General features: G+C 35.7%; 2 protein-coding genes across 2 annotated transcripts in view; one reads left to right on the top strand and one right to left on the bottom strand.

Moving 5' to 3' along the window:
• Positions 1-7319, bottom strand: part of LOTGIDRAFT_160140 (hypothetical protein) — a gene marked incomplete at both ends in the record, with an annotated part of 10024 nt that extends 2705 nt beyond the window's left edge. Inside the window, 2 exons of the mRNA XM_009055019.1 lie at positions 6820-6933; positions 7073-7319. Coding sequence (XP_009053267.1) covers positions 6820-6933; positions 7073-7319 — 361 coding nt within the window. The remainder of the gene's footprint in view (positions 1-6819; positions 6934-7072) is intronic.
• Positions 7320-12187: 4868 nt separating this feature from the next.
• Positions 12188-19084, top strand: LOTGIDRAFT_160139 (hypothetical protein; the record flags this gene model as incomplete). The annotated part of the gene is made up of 5 exons (XM_009055018.1): positions 12188-12206; positions 16745-16891; positions 17233-17400; positions 17675-17761; positions 19044-19084. The coding sequence occupies 5 exons, from the start codon at positions 12188-12190 to the stop codon at positions 19082-19084; spliced, it is 462 nt and encodes a 153-aa protein (XP_009053266.1).
• Positions 19085-19519: the final 435 nt, after the last annotated feature.

Genomic DNA, 19519 nt, shown 5'->3' with positions numbered 1-19519 from the left:
CTGACAAATAACACTCACAGCTAAATAAAGTCAGGAGCTTTCAGTCTTGCTCATTGTATGGCTATTTTCCCCAATCAAGCTGACAAATAACACTCACAGCTAAATAGAGTCAGGAACTTTCAGTCTTGCTCATTGTATGGCTATTTTCCCCAATCAAGCTGACAAATAACACTCACAGCTAAATAAAGTCAGGAGCTTTCAGTCTTGCTCATTGTATGGCTATTTTCCCCAATCAAGCTGACAAATAACACTCACAGCTAAATAGAGTCAGGAACTTTCAGTCTTGCTCATTGTATGGCTATTTTCCCCAATCAAGCTGACAAATAACACTCACAGCTAAATAAAGTCAGGAGCTTTCAGTCTTGCTCATTGTATGGCTATATTCCCCAATCAAGCTGACAAATAACACTCACAGCTAAATAGAGTCAGGAACTTTCAGTCTTGCTCATTGTATGGCTATTTTCCCCAATCATGCTGACAAATAACACTCACAGCTAAATAGAGTCAGGAACTTTCAGTCTTGCTCATTGTATGGCTATTTTCCCCCAATCAAGCTGACAAATAACACTCACAGCTAAATAAAGTCAGGAGCTTTCAGTCTTGCTCATTGTATGGCTATTTTCCCCAATCAAGCTGACAAATAACACTCACAGCTAAATAGAGTCAGGAACTTTCAGTCTTGTTCATTGTATGGCTATTTTCCCCAATCATGCTGACAAATAACACTCACAGCTAAATAAGTCAGGAGCTTTCAGTCTTGCTCATTGTATGGCTATTTTCCCCAATAAAGCTGACAAATAACACTCACAGCCAAATAAAGTCAGGAACTTTCAGTCTTGCTCATTGTATGGCTATTTCCCCCAATCAAACTGACAAATAACACTCACAGCTAAATAGAGTCAGGAGCTTTCAGTCTTGCTTATTGTATGGCTATTTTCCCCCAATCAAGCTGACAAATAACACTACAGCTAAATGCAGCCAGGAACTTTCAGTCTTGCTCATTGTATGGCTATTTTCCCCAATCAAGCTGACAAATAACACTCACAGCTAAATAAAGTCAGGAACTTTCAGTCTTGCTCATTGTATGGCTATTTCCCCCAATCAAGCTGACAAATAACACTCACAGCTAAATAGAGTCAGGAACTTTCAGTCTTGCTCATTGTATGGCTATTTCCCCCAATCAAACTGACAAATAACACTCACAGCTAAATAAAGTCAGGAGCTTTCAGTTTATTTACGAGCTAACTGAATTCTCTGATCGTGTTTTCTACTTGAATTATTATGATATGTCTGTAGCTGCCAAAAACAAAGACATTCACGCTGGTCAGGATTTCATTAGAAATATGATGGAAACAATGTTAACTTATACATGTAAATAAAACTAAAATGAAATGGAGTTCTGTGTAACGGTAACGCCATGCCATCAGTGGCGAAGCCAATGGGACTGACCCCTCGCAGCCCCGAAAGCAAGTTTTTTGGACAAAAATCTCATAACTGTAAGGTTAGTAATTCGGGCAATCTCAAATAATTCGTCCCCCCTCGGACGTAAACCTGGCTCCGCCGCTGCATGCCATGCAACATTTCGAGCGAAGAAAATGTTTGAAATAGAGTGTTGCTTAAGATGATTTTATTTGCAATAAAATTTAGGAAACTGTGACAAATTAAATAACTCCTAGCTGAATATAGTCTTTCATTCTTGCTTATTGTATGGCTAAAAAATAAGTCAGGAACTTTCAGTCTTGCTCATTGTATGGCTATTTTACCCCAATCCAGCTGACAAATACCACTACTAGCTAAATACAGTCAGTGACTTTTAGTCTTGCTCATTGTATGGCTATTTTACCCCAATCAAGCTGACAAATACCACTACTAGCTAAATAGAGTCAGGAACTTTCAGTCTTGCTCATTTTCCCCTATCAAGCTTACAAATAACACCCACAGCTAAATAAAGTCAGGAATTTTCAGTCTTGCTCATTGTATGGCTATTTCCCCCAATCAAGCTGACAAATAACACTCACAGCTAAATAGAGTCAGGAACTTTCAGTCTTGCTCATTGTATGGCTATTTTCCCCAATCAAGCTGACAAATAACACTCACAGCTAAATAAAGTCAGGAGCTTTCAGTTTTGCTCATTGTATGGCTATTTTCCCCTATCAAGCTGACAAATAACACTCACAGCTAAATAGAGTCAGTAACTTTCAATCTTGCAGATTGTATGGCTATTTTCCCCCAATCAAGCTGACAAATAACACTCACAGCCAAATAAAGTCAGGAACTTTCAGTCTTGCTCATTGTATGGCTATTTCCCCCAATCAAACTGACAAATAACACTCACAGCTAAATAGAGTCGGGAGCTTTCAGTCTTGCTTATTGTAAGGCTATTTTCCCCCAATCAAGCTGACAAATAACACTCACAGCTAAATAGAGTCAGGAACTTTCAGTCTTGCTCATTGTATGGCTATTTTACCCCAATCAAGCTGACAAATACCACTACTAGCTAAATACAGTCAGGAACTTCCAGTCTTGCTCATTGTATGGCTATTTTACCCCAATCAAGCTGACAAATACCACTACTAGCTGAATACAGTCAGTGACTTTTAGTCTTGCTCATTGTATGGCTATTTTCCCCAATCAAGCTGACAAATAACACTCAATGCTAAATAAAGTCAGGAGCTTTCAGTCTTGCTCATTGTATGGCTATTTTCCCCAATCAAGCTGACAAATAACACTCACAGTTAAATAAAGTCAGGAGCTTTCAGTCTTGCTCATTGTATGGCTATTCTCCCCCAATCAAGCTGACAAATAACACTCACAGCTAAATAGAGTCAGGAACTTTCAGTCTTGCTCATTGTATGGCTATTTTCCCCAATCAAGCTGACAAATAACACTCACAGCTAAATAAAGTCAGGAGCTTTCAGTCTTGCTCATTGTATGGCTATTTTCCCCAATCAAGCTGACAAATAACACTCACAGCTAAATAGAGTCAGGAACTTTCAGTCTTGCTCATTGTATGGCTATTTTCCCCTATCAAGCTGACAAATAACACTCAGAGCTAAATAAAGTCAGGAATTTTCGGTCTTGCTCATTGTATGGCTATTTCCCCCAATCAAGCTGATAAATACCACTTCTAGCTAAATGCAGTCAGGAACTTTCAGTCTTGCTCATTGTAAGGCTATTTTCCCCCAATCAAGCTGACAAATAACACTCACAGCTAAATAAAGTCAGGAGCTTTCAGTCTTGCTCATTGTATGGCTATTTTCCCCAATCAAGCTGACAAATAACACTCACAGCTAAATAGAGTCAGGAACTTTCAGTCTTGCTCATTGTATGGCTATTTTCCCCAATCATGCTGACAAATAACACTCACAGCTAAATAGAGTCAGGAACTTTCAGTCTTGCTCATTGTATGGCTATTTTCCCCCAATCAAGCTGACAAATAACACTCACAGCTAAATAAAGTCAGGAGCTTTCAGTCTTGCTCATTGTATGGCTATTTTCCCCAATCAAGCTGACAAATAACACTCACAGCTAAATAGAGTCAGGAACTTTCAGTCTTGCTCATTGTATGGCTATTTTCCCCAATCATGCTGACAAATAACACTCACAGCTAAATAACGTCAGGAGCTTTCAGTCTTGCTCATTGTATGGCTATTTTCCCCAATCAAGCTGACAAATAACACTCACAGCCAAATAAAGTCAGGAACTTTCAGTCTTGCTCATTGTATGGCTATTTCCCCCAATCAAACTGACAAATAACACTCACAGCTAAATAGAGTCAGGAGCTTTCAGTCTTGCTTATTGTATGGCTATTTTCCCCCAATCAAGCTGACAAATAACACTCACAGCTAAATAGAGTCAGGAACTTTCAGTCTTGCTCATTGTATGGCTATTTTCCCCAATCAAGCTGACAAATAACACTCACAGCTAAATAAAGTCAGGAGCTTTCAGTCTTGCTCATTGTATGGCTATTTTCCCCAATCAAGCTGACAAATAACACTCACAGCTAAATAGAGTCAGGAACTTTCAGTCTTGCTCATTGTATGGCTATTTTCCCCAATCAAGCTGACAAATAACACTCACAGCTAAATAAAGTCAGGAGCTTTCAGTCTTGCTCATTGTATGGCTATATTCCCCAATCAAGCTGACAAATAACACTCACAGCTAAATAGAGTCAGGATCTTTCAGTCTTGCTCATTGTATGGCTATTTTCCCCTATCAAGCTGACAAATAACACTCAGAGCTAAATAAAGTCAGGAATTTTCGGTCTTGCTCATTGTATGGCTATTTCCCCCAATCAAGCTGATAAATACCACTACTAGCTAAATGCAGTCAGGAACTTTCAGTCTTGCTCATTGTATGGCTATTTTCCCCCAATCAAGCTGACAAATAACACTCACAGCTAAATAAAGTCAGGAACTTTCAGTCTTGCTCATTGTATGGCTATTTTCCCCAATCATGCTGACAAATAACACTCACAGCTAAATAGAGTCAGGAACTTTCAGTCTTGCTCATTGTATGGCTATTTTACCCCAATCAAGCTGACAAATACCACTACTAGCTAAATGCAGTCAGAAACTTTCAGTCTTGCTCATTGTATGGCTATTTTCCCCAATCAAGCTGACAAATAACACTCACAGCCAAATAAAGTCAGGAACTTTCAGTCTTGCTCATTGTATGGCTATTTTCCCCCAATCAAGCTGACAAATAACACTCACAGCTAAATAACGTCAGGAGCTTTCAGTCTTGCTCATTGTATGGCTATTTTCCCTAATCAAGCTGACAAATAACACTCACAGCTAAATAGAGTCAGGATTTTTCAGTCTTGCTCATTGTATGGCTATTCTCCCCCAATCAAGCTGACAAATAACACTCACAGCTAAATAACGTCAGGAGCTTTCAGTCTTGCTCATTGTATGGCTATTTTCCCCAATCAAGCTGACAAATAACACTCACAGCTAAATAAAGTCAGGAGCTTTCAGTCTTGTTCATTGTATGGCTATTTTCCCCCAATCAAGCTGACAAATAACACTCACAGCTAAATAGAGTCGGGAACTTTCAGTCTTGCTTATTGTATGGCTATTTTCCCCCAATCAAGCTGACAAATAACACTCACAGCTAAATAGAGTCAGGAACTTTCAGTCTTGCTTATTGTATGGCTATTTTACCCCAATCAAGCTGACAAATACCACTACTAGCTAAATACAGTCAGGAACTTCCAGTCTTGCTCATTGTATGGCTATTTTACCCCAATCAAGCTGACAAATACCACTACTAGCTGAATACAGTCAGTGACTTTTAGTCTTGCTCATTGTATGGCTATTTTCCCCAATCAAGCTGACAAATAACACTCAATGCTAAATAAAGTCAGGAACTTTCAGTCTTGCTCATTGTATGGCTATTTTCCCCAATCAAGCTGACAAATAACACTCACAGTTAAATAAAGTCAGGAGCTTTCAGTCTTGCTCATTGTATGGCTATTTTCCCCAATCAAGCTGACAAATAACACTCACAGCTAAATAGAGTCAGGAACTTTCAGTCTTGCTCATTGTATGGCTATTTTCCCCCAATCAAGCTGACAAATAACACTCACAGCTAAATAAAGTCAGGAGCTTTCAGTCTTGCTCATTGTATGGCTATTTTCCCCCAATCAAGCTGACAAATAACACTCACAGCTAAATAGAGTCAGAAACTTTCAGTCTTGCTCATTGTATGGCTATTTTCCCCCAATCAAGCTGACAAATAACACTCACAGCTAAATAGAGTCAGGAGCTTTCAGTCTTGCTCATTGTATGGCTATTTTACCCGCAATCAAGCTGACAAATACCACTACTAGCTAAATAAAGTCAGGAACTTTCAGTCTTGCTCATTGTATTCTACAATCAAACTGACAAATAATACTCCTAGCTAAATAAAGTCAGGAGCTTTCAGTCTTGCTCATTGTATGGCTATTTTCCCCAATCAAGCTGACAAATAACACTCACAGTTAAATAAAGTCAGGAGCTTCCAGTCTTGCTCATTGTATGGCTATTTTCCCCAATCAAGCTGACAAATAACACTCACAGCTAAATAAAGTCAGGAACTTTCAGTCTTGCTCATTGTATTCTACAATCAAGCCGACAAATAACACTCACAGCTAAATAGAGTCAGGAACTTTCAGTCTTGCTCATTGTATGGCTATTTTCTCCAATCAAGCTGACAAATAACACTCACAGCTAAATAAAGTCAGGAGCTTCCAGTCTTGCTCATTGTATGGCTATTTTCCCCAATCAAGCTGACAAATAATACTCCTAACTAAATACAGTCAGGAACAGGCCAACAAGATCCCGGCCCTCAAGATTAAGATTGAGATATATGGCGCACCATTTGAGCTGGAGAATAAGTATATCTTAACCCAGCTTGAAAAGTATTGTACGGCCGTAAACAAGTTAAAAATGGGGTGAGGTTTACAACTCCAATTCCCTCCACTCTAACAATGAGGGGGTGAGGCTGACTATCAAGTACGAGGGTCAGCCAAAACCCTCAAAAAACGACCATCTGGCAAGAGACTGCCCGAAAAAGAAAGAAAAGCCCACCAACGCTCTCTCGGCTTTTGGAGGAGGACACTTGCTTGTCTCAGAGTCCGAGGAATCGGACGCAGGTCCTCTTTCAGAAGAGTAGGACGTCAACCTTGCTAAGTTCATAAGATCGGTTGCTCCTTGTGCTGGCCAGAAGGACCTTACGACTACCATCGAGACATAGGGAAGCAGAGGAAACGGAATACTTCCACCCCATTCCCTGATGCTGAATTGGCTACAAAACAGCAGGAATGGGTCGACTTACCCAGGGAGATGAAAATAGAAGTGCTGAGGAGATTGACGAAAGGAACAATGTTTCCTCGGCCTTCTATACTCCCACCAAAAAGAACAAAAAGCAAAAAGAGAACAGCTTCCAGACCTGGAACGAGAAAAAGACCAAAACAGTAGAACCGTTCATTACCCCACAACTGTCCGCTGGGAAGAGGGATGTTCGAGGTACAGCTACCCTGAGCTAGAGTGCGGTACATGATAATACTCGCGGCCTGCCTCAGTCGTACCATAATAGATCGTCTTGTGTTTTATTAACCCTTTTAAAACCAATTCAGGTTCATCAAGTAATAGTAATGGATAGTGATGGATGTGCTTCAATTTCTTGTTTTTGACAGATACAATGTACTTGGATGGACTCAAAACACTATCTCCAATTTGATCCACAAAATAAGGTTTTGCTTTATTTATCCATGCTGTAGTGTTAGGTTTTTTAGTATCTAAAGGTAAAGAATCTAAACCAAACTTGTTCGCCATTTTTATTAAGTTAAATTTATTATAATTTCTTCAAACTGTTTTCCTAAACTCAACTGATATAAAACCCAAAGTGAAAGCTGTCCACAAAACTTTTGTCCTGGTAATTGAATTTGAAATGTAGAACATTTGATTGGTTGATTAGTCAATTTCATTATCTCTTCAGTCGGTTCTAATCCAAAAGAATAAAAAATATTATTTGAAGAGTTTTTGTACAAAGCAGGATGCTGAACTCCTTTTTGATCGGAAGTATGTATATTTGTTATAGCATAAAATTTACCTTTCTTATATTTGAGATCATTTATTTCATCTCGCATACAATAATAAAACGGAGATATATTTAACTCATTCGCCCATCTCATAAGTTGAAAGTTTGTAGTTGTATCAGTTCCATATTTATCGAGAAAGCTATTCATTTTTAAAAGTCAGTTTTTTTAAGTTCGCTTTGGTAAAATTTACCTAAGATTTGTTCTTTGTCTTGATCGATTAATTCATATGTCGGAGGTGATGTGCTGTTTTCTTTATCAACGATAAATATTTCGTTCGTCCAGTATCCAATGTAACCTTTTTCGTATTTACTTTTATATTTGAAAATACGAACTCGGTCTCCAACTTTAAATTTGGGTTTGATATTTAAATTATTCATTTCATTTTCAAAATTATGAAGGGTACAAGAAATCTTTATAATATCTTGATTTTGACTAGCTTGCATTGGAGAAACACCGATGGAAGAATGAATTTTATTATTGTATTCCGATAGTACAGTGGGCAAAATCATTAACCATTTAGTTCTGTGAATTTTGATTCAAGCGTTCTGTTAAATCTTTCTATTTCTACAGCTTTTCCCTCGTTGTGAGTACTGTAAATTCAAAACCCGAGTGATTTTACGTTTCTGTTATGAAACTCTGTTCCATCATCAACCCATAATTTCTGTGGTTTTCTACTAGATGGTTTCATAATTGTTACAAAAGCATGTTTGACTGATAATCCTGTTTTATTTTTCAAAGGAACAACCCATGCATATCTTGTATACAAATCTATAACTGTTAAACAATATTTATATCCTCTTTCAACTAGGATATCAATTAAATCGGCTGACCATGTTTCATCTTTTCAAATACTTTAATTTTTAGAAAGTTTTAATTTTTTCTAAATTCTTTATGAATTTCATCTGCCAATCCAATACCCTATTTCATCTGTGCTTTTAACAGTTTTATAATCAACGCTCTTACCAGTTTCTCTTTGAACGTTGGATTTGGAATATTTTCAGGTTCGTTTATCATTTGTTTATCTGCTTTGTGTCTAAACTTTATGTCTTTATTTCTTCCTAAGCATCAACTCTATTGACTGGTTCTTTACCTGGTTTGGGTTTATCGTTTTCGTCTAATCTTAGATCTAGCCTAATACCTGGACCAGTGTAGTTGTGACCCGGAAGATGTTGTTCGCCAGAATACTTTGCCAATGGAAAACCAGGAAGAGAACGTAATGATTTTTGTTTATCTGAACCAAAATAAGTTTTAGGACTTCGAGCAATTATCACTGACATTATAATCCTATTACTATAAAACATTTCCTTGCTTTTCTAGAGCTTGGTGTTCTAATCTCTTACTTCTTAATTCTCTTATGAGCTGTAATACTTTCAATTCGTCAGACTATTTCACGGTTTCACTTATGTTCTTTCCAGCTTCCGTGAGAGAATCTACAGCTTTAGCTTCTGAGGAAATGAGCGACTGGCTTTTTAGAGGTTATGACATTCGAACTGTGGCAGAGAAATAGTTCAGTTGGTAGCGAGTTTGATTGTCATTTTCTAGGCGATAAGGTGTCGTTGGTTCGAATCTTCTTCAAGGTAAGAAAAGTTCCAATGCCACGGCCACTGCTTCGAAAGTTAGCAGAGTGTCTGCTTTAACCTCCTACCACTAATTTCTTTCTTTCAGTCGTTTTAATACCATTTTTGGTTTAATGTGAATAGTTTGAGTGATCAGTGTTATGCTTTGTATTAGCTTTTTTGAAAACATATAAATATTTCAAAATATGCAATGTATACAAAATATAGTAGCTTAATCTACTCTTCGTTATGTATAATAAGTATAATACAAAACATATGTTCTATTAACGAATGATTTAGCCATTTTATCTTTGGTTACTATCGTAACTAAGTATCTTGTCTTTAATTAAGTACTAAGGCGTCATTTTTCATATTAGTATATATTTCTCACCTAAACTATATCCAAATAGAGTGGCACAGCAAATATGATTATTTTGAATTTTAGCGTTAAGAGTAGCCTACTCCAGATGAGCATCCGCACCTTGTTTCTGCTCCAGATTGTGCCAATGAAGACCGTCAGTTCGGAATATTTACAATAACTATGAATAGGCAGAAGGCCGAATCTGCAAAGGTCGTACAAGGCATGTCATGATGTTCTGGTTTCATGAAATTTTTAATAAAGTTTTGGTTAGACCACTGATATACCCCAACATGTGCAATTATAATTACTGAAGCGGTTATTATACGTATCGTATTTCACCAATCAACTTTCCATATATCATGGAAGAGTTTATTCTCAAACAGGGGTGTGAAATAATAAAAGTCAAACAAACCATGGGTGATAGCATTCGTAAGATACGCCCACAGAATCTAATACCACTATCTGAGTTTCATCACCCCTGGTCAAATGGGGCTATGGGCAAATTTATATAGTCTGCCCCTTGCATTTTGCTAACCCTACCCTACAATCGAGATCTCAAACAATCTGGTTTCTTTAAATTTTGCTATCAAGATGATGAAGACAATGTTATAGGTAACACCGTGGTCAATACAATGGTTCTGTTCCCCCTGGTCAAACATTAGCAGAGCAACGTTCTCTAAATAAAAACAATGATTTTGATAAATTATCAAACATTGATTCTACATATATGATGATAACCTTCTACAAACAAACAACCCTCATCAAACAGGTAAATACACATGGTCAACTTTTATTCAGAATAGAAAAGAAGAGGGGGATAAAAGTTCCAGAAAAAAATTAGACAGTAGCCTAGCAAACTCAGAACACATGCCCTATAAAAAAAAAAATACAAATTTTGAACCCTACGTTCACTATATTAAAAAATACAATGAGAAGCAATTACAATATTAAGAATAAGCGCTCAGAAGGTAAGGATAGAATCGGGTAGATATGACCAAATATTGATTAATGAAAGACTATGTGAGGAATGCAATGAAGTTGAAGATAAATTGCATCATCTTACTATTTGCAAAAAATTCCAATCTAAGAGAGACAAAATGGAGGAGGTGATATTAAGGCATTTTCATCCTTATACCTAATATAACCAGTCAGAAAGTTTTTATTTGTATTGAATTCAACGAATACAGATATGAAGAAAGATTTTTCTTGTAAATACTCTTGAGTTATAAAATTCCCATTTTATGAATGCTAATAATTTGATAATTGACAATTTTCTACCTTATGTTCGCGTATTTTCATATAGAATTGATTGCTTATGTTAATTGTGATGTCAAACTTATCTGTGTGGTTATGTATATCTTTTTAAACCATAGCTGCTCCAAAACATTTATAATGTAGAATCATGTAACATAATATCAATATCCTACAATTGTCAATTTGTTATCCATCTGTCCTCTGTGATTGTCAATTTGTTATCCATCTGTCCTTGTGATTGTCAATTTGTTATCCATCTGTCCTTTGTGATTGTCAATTGTTATCAATCTGTCCTCTGTGATTGTCAATTTATCAATCTGTCCTCTGTGATTGTCAATTTGTTATCAATCTGTCCTTTGTGATTGTCAATTGTTATCAATCTGTCCTCTGTGATGGTCAATTTATCAATGTGTCCTCTGTGATAGTCAATTTGTTATCAATCTGTCCTCTGTGATTGTCAATTTGTTATCAATCTGTCCTCTGTGATTGTCAATTTGTTATCAATCTGTCCTCTATGATGTCAATGTTATCAATCTGTCCTCTGTGATTGTCAATTTGTATTTGATTCTGTTAATATTGTATTATGTGATTATATTTGTTACTTTATGTATTGCCTTTGACCAGAAATCGCGTAAAATGTTGCAAATAAAGACATATATAGAAGTTGACAGTGGGGTAAGAAATTTGGCCAGGGTTGGTGGTAGGGCTGTATAAGTCTCTACTTCAAATCGATTTTTCGGCACTTTCATTCCATTAGGCGTTTTGATCGGTTAGGAAGACAAATCGATGAGTCAATGATAAAATAAATAGCAAATTGCATCGTCAAATCTATGAAGAACACAAGCATCTAAACCTTTACGGGCAAGGAGAAGTCATTCCGTCCATGAAAAACTTCAAAAGCAGTTAGTTGTAAGTGGAACTTTTAGTGGTCACTTAGATAATAATTGGATAGAAAGTGCCTGGTCGAATCAGAACAACTATTTCTGACAGAAGTTTTCTTCTCAGCAACACTTGTCTCATTGATCTCACACTGTCGGAAAAAGGTGGCTCGACTTCCAACAAAAACACCGACGGTGTTCCTAAAAACTGCTTCCATGTAGCTCAACTATAGACTGTCCAATCTCGAGACCGAATAGTCAACTCGACAGTTTTGAAGGAGAATCATGGCTATCATATATCACGTTGTTGATAAGGACTGGTAAACTCATTACACCTCCAGTTCATTTTAACACCAAAACCTGATGTAAATTAATACCCATCTCTCAAGTTTGAAATAATGGTAGCGTCCAATTCCTGAGAGTTTCTGTCGTGTTAAAGTTGCTGGCATCACGAGCGCCTCCCCTGTTCCCTCAAAAGTACCGACGTGGACTGTGAGCAGCGCAGTGTAGTTAGAACTTTTTTTTCCTTGTTTTGACTCTTTAAAATTCCAAAATGTCTGAAGATCTGCGCGGTAAGTAACCATTTTTCATTCTATTTGAGCTTATTCAGTTGAAATTTGGTTTATAATAGATACATCTATAAGACAAAGATCGTTTGTCTGTCTTCCACAGGTCGGGATCGCATATACTGATAATGGCCAGGGCTTGGTTTGGATAAGGAACAATTTGACTCGAGCAATTTGGATTGGGCGTTAGGAAAGGTTTTTATTTCTGCTTTAGGAAAATTGCATTAGATACAGTTTTGCCTGAGAAATAATTTGGTTTGAAGAATGGAACCGTTTTTGTTCGAGGCCTAGGGTCGTTTTGGTTTGACGATAAGGATAGATTCCGGTTGAGTTCTTGGAACGATTCGGGTTGACTACTAGGGTCGTTTCGGTTTGAGAACAGTGATACTTTTTGTTTTGAGAACAAGGTCGTTTTGGTTTCAGGATTAGGGTCGTTTTGATTGGAGGATAGGGTTCGTTTTGGTTTCAGGATTAAGATGGTCTTGGTTTCCGGATTAGGATCGTTTTAGAATCAGGACTAGGATCATTTTGAATTGAGGACTAGGATCATTTTGAATTGAGGTCTAGGATCGTTTTGATTAAACCCCTGGGTAGTTTTGGTTTGAGGTCTAATATCGTTTTGATTAAAGCCCGCGGTCGCCTTTGTTTCAGGCTAAGAATCGTTTTGTTTCCATGATTCGGTTCCGGTTTTTATTGTGGGTAGGATAATATTTTGATTTGGCTTGCGCATTCGAAAGACTCGATGTTTTATCTTTTCATGAATTACTGAAACGACGAGGAAGGAAGGGGGTCTTGAGAAAACGAAGGCAGCATGTTCATGTTCGCTGAGCAGCCACCTCCCCATTAGTGTACATACACGAAGCACAATCACTTGTGCATGTGCAAATGTAGAGGTAGAAGAAAACAACATTTGGACAAGTATTACTTGCTTCTAGTTATACGAAAATAATAAGTGAGTCATTTTGAACCTCGTAATCACAGTCCATTATTGGTCATACGATAAATATTGCTGAATAATCTTTACCTACAGATATATGCCTCATGTCGTTGGCGAGGAGAAATGTCATTCAGCGACTTGAAAAATGTTACGATATATCTCGCGACGAGTAGATATATATTGATAAAACAAAATTTGGGAAACTATGTAAAGGTCGGTTAAATACTTGCAATCGTGTTTTTCACGCTTCAGATAGAAGTTTCTATTAGAGTCATTTCCAAATTCTTACGAACACTTACTACGTATTCAAATACTATCTGTAGAGCTAATGCTTTCAAAAGAATGTTGTTTTAGTGCCAGTCAATTTGTAGAAAGAAAACACGTATATCAGCTCAAGCCAGAATATTGCTATAACTAAAAATAGACATGTAACTTGTTAATGAGTTAAAAATATGAGATACTAAACGTATCGTGTTTCAGATAAAAGGATACAAACAGCTACCTTAAGCTTTTCGTATTAATGGCAGCGAGATGCCCTTGTACTGGGGGATACAATAGGCGGCAGGCACACTCAATAGGGAGACAATAGTCGAGGCTTAATTAAAAATCAAAAATGGAGGCGTATAAATATTTCTAAATTTGTTACACAATAAAATGGGGATACAATTGGGGATGCAAACACTGAATTCAATTTTACGGAGCGTAGATGTTCATGCAATAGACCTAAACCATTTTTAATTTCGCAGAATAATGTGCTACCTCAATACCATTTTGAAAGTGGGCTGTGTTTTTTGCACAGCACATGAAATCACAAGCTTCTTTCAGTTGTATCTGATGATCGATAATATAAGCAATGACAATTTGGTTGCGATTTTTTTCAATTCCGGTGTTGTTTGTGGGTCAATTTGGTGATTGGTGGTCTAACACATTCTTAAATTTCCGTAGTTTTGTAATATACACTAACAGTCGTATCTGTAAATAAACACAATTTGTTTATCTTCTATTCCTTCGCTTTCTATTCTATGTTTTCACACTGCATGGTGGGTTTTATGACGATAGTGATGTTTATTCTGTGAATTGTTTCAATCAATAAAACAGAATGACTGGCTGTTCGACTGTACAAATTCGGTTAAAGTTTTGACTTTAGAAATTATTGGAAGGGGGTGTCAGAACATAGAAAAGGGCACAAGACAGCGTGAGTGTCAGAAAAAGACAATTTATTAGAGCAAGTACATTTCTTAACGTCGTAAATTTATATTTCCATCTAGGAATACACATAGTTATTATAGGGTATAAGATTTATTACTTCTCTTGACTGTATATTTCTCTAGGCTGTTTATTTTATTTCCATTACCTTCTTTTAAGTTCCACCTCAGAATTATAAACCGGCTTTAATCAGAGTCATTCTCTAAGCATATCTTTAAACAGCCGTAATTTATCAGGAGGTCTGGAAAACTTCACTTCTGCCATCCTCATTAAATTTGAAATATTTCAGTAACTTTGTCTAAACATCTTTTAGAGATCAAACCAGTTCCATTTTAATTATTTACTCTTCAGTTTGAAACCGAGTGGAACCCAATACATCAGTTTAACTTATAGTGAGTTTGTGAACAACGATTGAGTTTTCTCTACATATTTAAGTTAAATCTGTTACGAAAACGATTCTTTTCTAATGGACGATTGCTAAAATTAGTATTTGTAAGCGTAAGATTACCAACTGTCTGTTGCAAATCTGAATGTCTCCTTTCATGTTTTTGTGCAGGTGAATCCACCTGATAACACGATATAGAGAATACTTTCTTAAGATCATGGTTGACAAGCGTAGTAACCTGCAAAGCAAAACACGAAGAAAGCAAAATATCCAGATCTTAATTTTAATTAGCTTGATTTTCTGGAAATTTACAAGTGCGTATCCGTAGCCATACATCAGTATATTGTTAAAATCATATGACATAAGGCTCCATAGCGTTTCACAATCTGTTGACTATTGAAACGCTAGAGCCAAATAAGGTCAAAAGTTTTTACCCAGACTACAAAGATATGAACCATATTGCGCTCTTGTTTCGTTTCATATTTAGATTCCAACAGTGAAAGTGTTAATTAATGAGCGGCAGACTAGTTAACAAAGGGTTAATAGGTCTTTCTCGTTTTTCATTGGTTAATTCTACTGTGTTTAGATGTGGTATATTGGAAATTGTACAAACTTTAACCCTCAACTGAACCACGAAACGAGATAATTATCATAAATGCCCCCATGGCTATACATTGAGTATCACCTTAGATCTACGCTTGTAGAATAAACTTCAAACGTTTTACACCTTTTTTCATTGTTCGGTGAATAAAAGTTTGATACAACTGTATCTGTATAGATTAGATACAACAGTGTAGGTTAGCTACAGCAGTATAGATACAGTAGTATAGAATAGATACAACAGTATAGGTTAGCAACAACTGTGTAGTTTAGCTACAGTAGTATAGATACATCAGTGTAGGTTAGTTACAACAGTGCAAGTTAGCTACAACAGTGTAGGTTAGCTACAGCAGTTTAGATTAGATAGAAACACTGCGTATACTGTCATTTTATCACATGACCTGAAGGTTAAAAACAATTATATTTCGCGTGACTAGACATTGTTTGTTGATTGCTTGTGGATGGAAAATGTTTCATAATATTTTTATTCAACACACATGACGTTGTTTTTGCTTTAAGAAACATTCGCGAAACATTTGATCAGATTTCAAACAAGTATGTTTTTCAAATGTTTTTGTTAACATACACGACTGACTGTTGTCACGAAACTTTAAAAAGATCGTCGTGTGCGTTGAGCTTAAAACAAGAACCTTTCTCCAAGGTTATGGTCATCGCCCAGAGGTCAATTTCGTACCATTTCCAAAGTATTCCATTTCGGAAAAACACTCAAATTGTCGCATCAAGTTTTATGATATCGCTCAAAATTCATGTCATGTACATTCTCTTAGAAGCTAGCTATCCATGTAGTGTATGTTACAATAGATATACTATATAGATATCGACACGGATTAAAATATACAACTGTGTTCAATAAACAACGATTAAACGTTGTTACTCCCCTTGATCTATTGAACACAATAGGTATCAAAATCCCTTTTTTTTTATGTCATTCATTGTTTATACAATTTTTCTCTAGTCTTGAATTAATAATAACAAAAAATTCTCAATGTTTAAATAGTGCTCAATACATTAACTGTAGAGCGAGAGAGAACTATTAAAACAGAACCTAAAAACATGTTATTACTCAGAGTTTTATGCTATGCGATCAGTCTTGAATTATGTTGATTTCAAACGAATATTCGGGGTTAAAAAATGCTACTATTATTTTTATTTACGTGAAGTATCTAGTGAAATTGTGTCTCTGATCACCTGATGAAGTCTGAAATTTGTTACATTTGAAAAAGTCATCATATTTTACTCGAGTTTGAAAGCATTTTATCTATTGAACAAAAATGGCCTTATTTGTCATACATTTTAACTGCGTTATTCAAAATTCCATTGATCTTAATAAAAAAAAAATTGACAAAAAGATTCCCTATTTTAGTTATATTTTATAGAATTGTATTCTGGTTTCAGATGCCCGAGAGGTGTTCGATCTTTTCGATTTCTGGGATGGTCGGGATGGTTTAGTCGACGCCTACAAAGTCGGTGATTTCTTAAGATGTACTGGTTTGAATCCAACAGAAGAAAACATTAAGAAATTCGGAGGAACCAAGAATCAAGGTAAGGATGACTATTATAGAGTTTTACGTCCTATTTATCTGCGCTTTTCTCCTGCTCTCATTGGCGCTATCAAGGTTTCAAAGAATATTACACTAACAATGTCTTAAATGCTACAAAGTGCAATGGAATGGATTTTTACGTCCTACTACGTTCTTATCCCAAATTTCTCAAGTTAAGTCGATGTCTCTTTTTTCAAAGAGTCTTACGATAAAAATGTGAAATGGCACACTTTCGACAATACTTGATTTTCAGATTCTTTGTCAAAAGGGATAATGCAGTGCACAATGAATGTGATTTTTGACAGGACAGCGAAACTAACCTAATCTTTTTCTCTTTTGCAGGTGAGAAACAACTCCCATATGAAGAATGTAAAGCTATTTGGGAGCAGGCTAAAGCTATTAAAGACACCATGACCCATAAAGACTTTAGAGAAGCTTTCAAATCATTTGATCGTGAAGGACAGGGATTCATCTCAGCAGCTGAAATGAGACACATGCTCAACGCCATGGGTAAGTTAGGTTATATCATATTGGGTTCTGCTGACTCGAAATTTTTATTGGCATATTGACATTCCAGTCAGATGTCCCAATATTAACATTAGATGTTATCGGCAACTAGATAAGATATCAACTCGGAGTAGTGAAAATTGAAAAATATGCATTTATCACCAAAATCGGTTCATTTACAAACGATTGGCTTTTTCACAAAAGATTTCATCTTGGGCTGCCTGACTTGACCAATAATGCCACAAAACATAATATAATTGTTTTGTTTTTTTTGCAGGTGACCGATTAACAGACTCTGAAATAGATGATATTATTAAATATACAGACGTCCGAGAGGACTTGGAGGGTAACATCAAATACGACAGTAAGTATTTATTGATTAACTACTTAGAGGTGACTAGATGATATTTTACATCAAGCTAACGTAACATTGAGACATGATATTGAACACCAAGCTAACATTGAGACATGATATTGAACACCAAGCTAACATTGAGACATGTAATTTTACTCCAAGCTAACAATGAGACATGATATTTTACACCAAGTTAATAGTGAGACATAATACTTGACACCAAGTTAACAGTGAGAAATGATATTTTAGAACAAGTTAACAACGAGACACAATACTTGACACCAAGTTAAGAGTTAGAAATGATATTTTACACCAAGTTAAGAGTGAGACATAATACTTTACAACAAGTTAACAGTGAGACATAATACTTTACACCAAGTTAACAGTGAGACAGGATATTTTACTCCAAGCTAACATTCAGACATAATATTTTACACAAAGCTAACATTCATACATAATATTTTACACAAAGCTAACATTTAGACATAATATTTTACACAAAGCTAACATTCAGACATAATATGTTACACAAAGCTAACATTCAGACATAATATTTTACACAAAGCTAACATTTAGACATAATATTTTACACAAAGCTAACATTCAGACATAATATTTTACACAAAGCTAACATTCAGACATAATATTTTACACAAAGCTAACATTCAGACATAATATTTTACACAAAGCTAACATTCAGACATAATATTTTACACAAAGCTAACATTCAGGCATAATATTTTACTTAAAGCTAACATTCAGACATAATATTTTACACAAAGCTAACATTCAGACATAATATTTTACACAAAGCTAACATTCAGACATAATATTTTACACAAAGCTAACATTCAGACATAATATTTAACACAAAGCTAACATTCAGACATAATATTTTACACAAAGCTAACATTCAGACATAATATTTTACACAAAAGCTAACATTCAGACATAATATTTTACACAAAGCTAACATTCAGACATAATATTTTACACAAAGCTAACATTCAGACATAATATTTTACACAAAAGCTAACATTCAGACATAATATTTTACACAAAGCTAACATTCAGACATAATATTTTACACAAAGCAAACATTCATACATAATATTTTACACAAAGCTAACATTCAGACATAATATTTTACACAAAGCTAACATTCAGACATAATATACACATACACACAACTTTTACATAAATAACTTTTGAACGATATATTTTACAGCAATGATTGGTGTGTAAGCTTCCTTGACATATTTCTCATAAATTCTCTTATTTTTCATTGCAGCCTTTATTGAGAAAGTTATGGAAGGACCCCCTGGTGTGTAAAGATTTCAAGATCAATCTAGGGAACTTTAAAGAGAAAATGTGAACTTTGGGAATTTGTTCTGAAAGAAAAATGTTGATATTAGTGTAAAATTTCTGATCAAAAAATGGAATATATTCTTCTTCTGAGTGTTTTAGTGGATAATGTTTTGTTCTCTAAAGTTTCGCTAAAAAAATCGTATTTTTTGACATTTATTTGATTTTTCGAAAGGTAAGAAATGCCTTTGATATATTTTCTTTTTCAATTCAAAACGTGTGCAATAATTTTTCCTACACCACAGGACAGTAGTATCTTTAAAATATCATCGTTTTTCTGCAGGCAACAGACAACTATCTGAACGGTGCCCGTCTGTCACAACAACAGAAAACGAAAATATTTTTAAGACACATTTGTTTTCTTAATAATTTATTTAATTTATGTTTTTTGTTTTTTGTATC

This window comes from Lottia gigantea (genome assembly GCF_000327385.1).
Source record: "Lottia gigantea unplaced genomic scaffold LOTGIsca_23, whole genome shotgun sequence".
Lineage (NCBI taxonomy): Eukaryota > Metazoa > Mollusca > Gastropoda > Lottiidae > Lottia > Lottia gigantea.
This window is presented reverse-complemented; position numbering and strand designations above follow the sequence as displayed.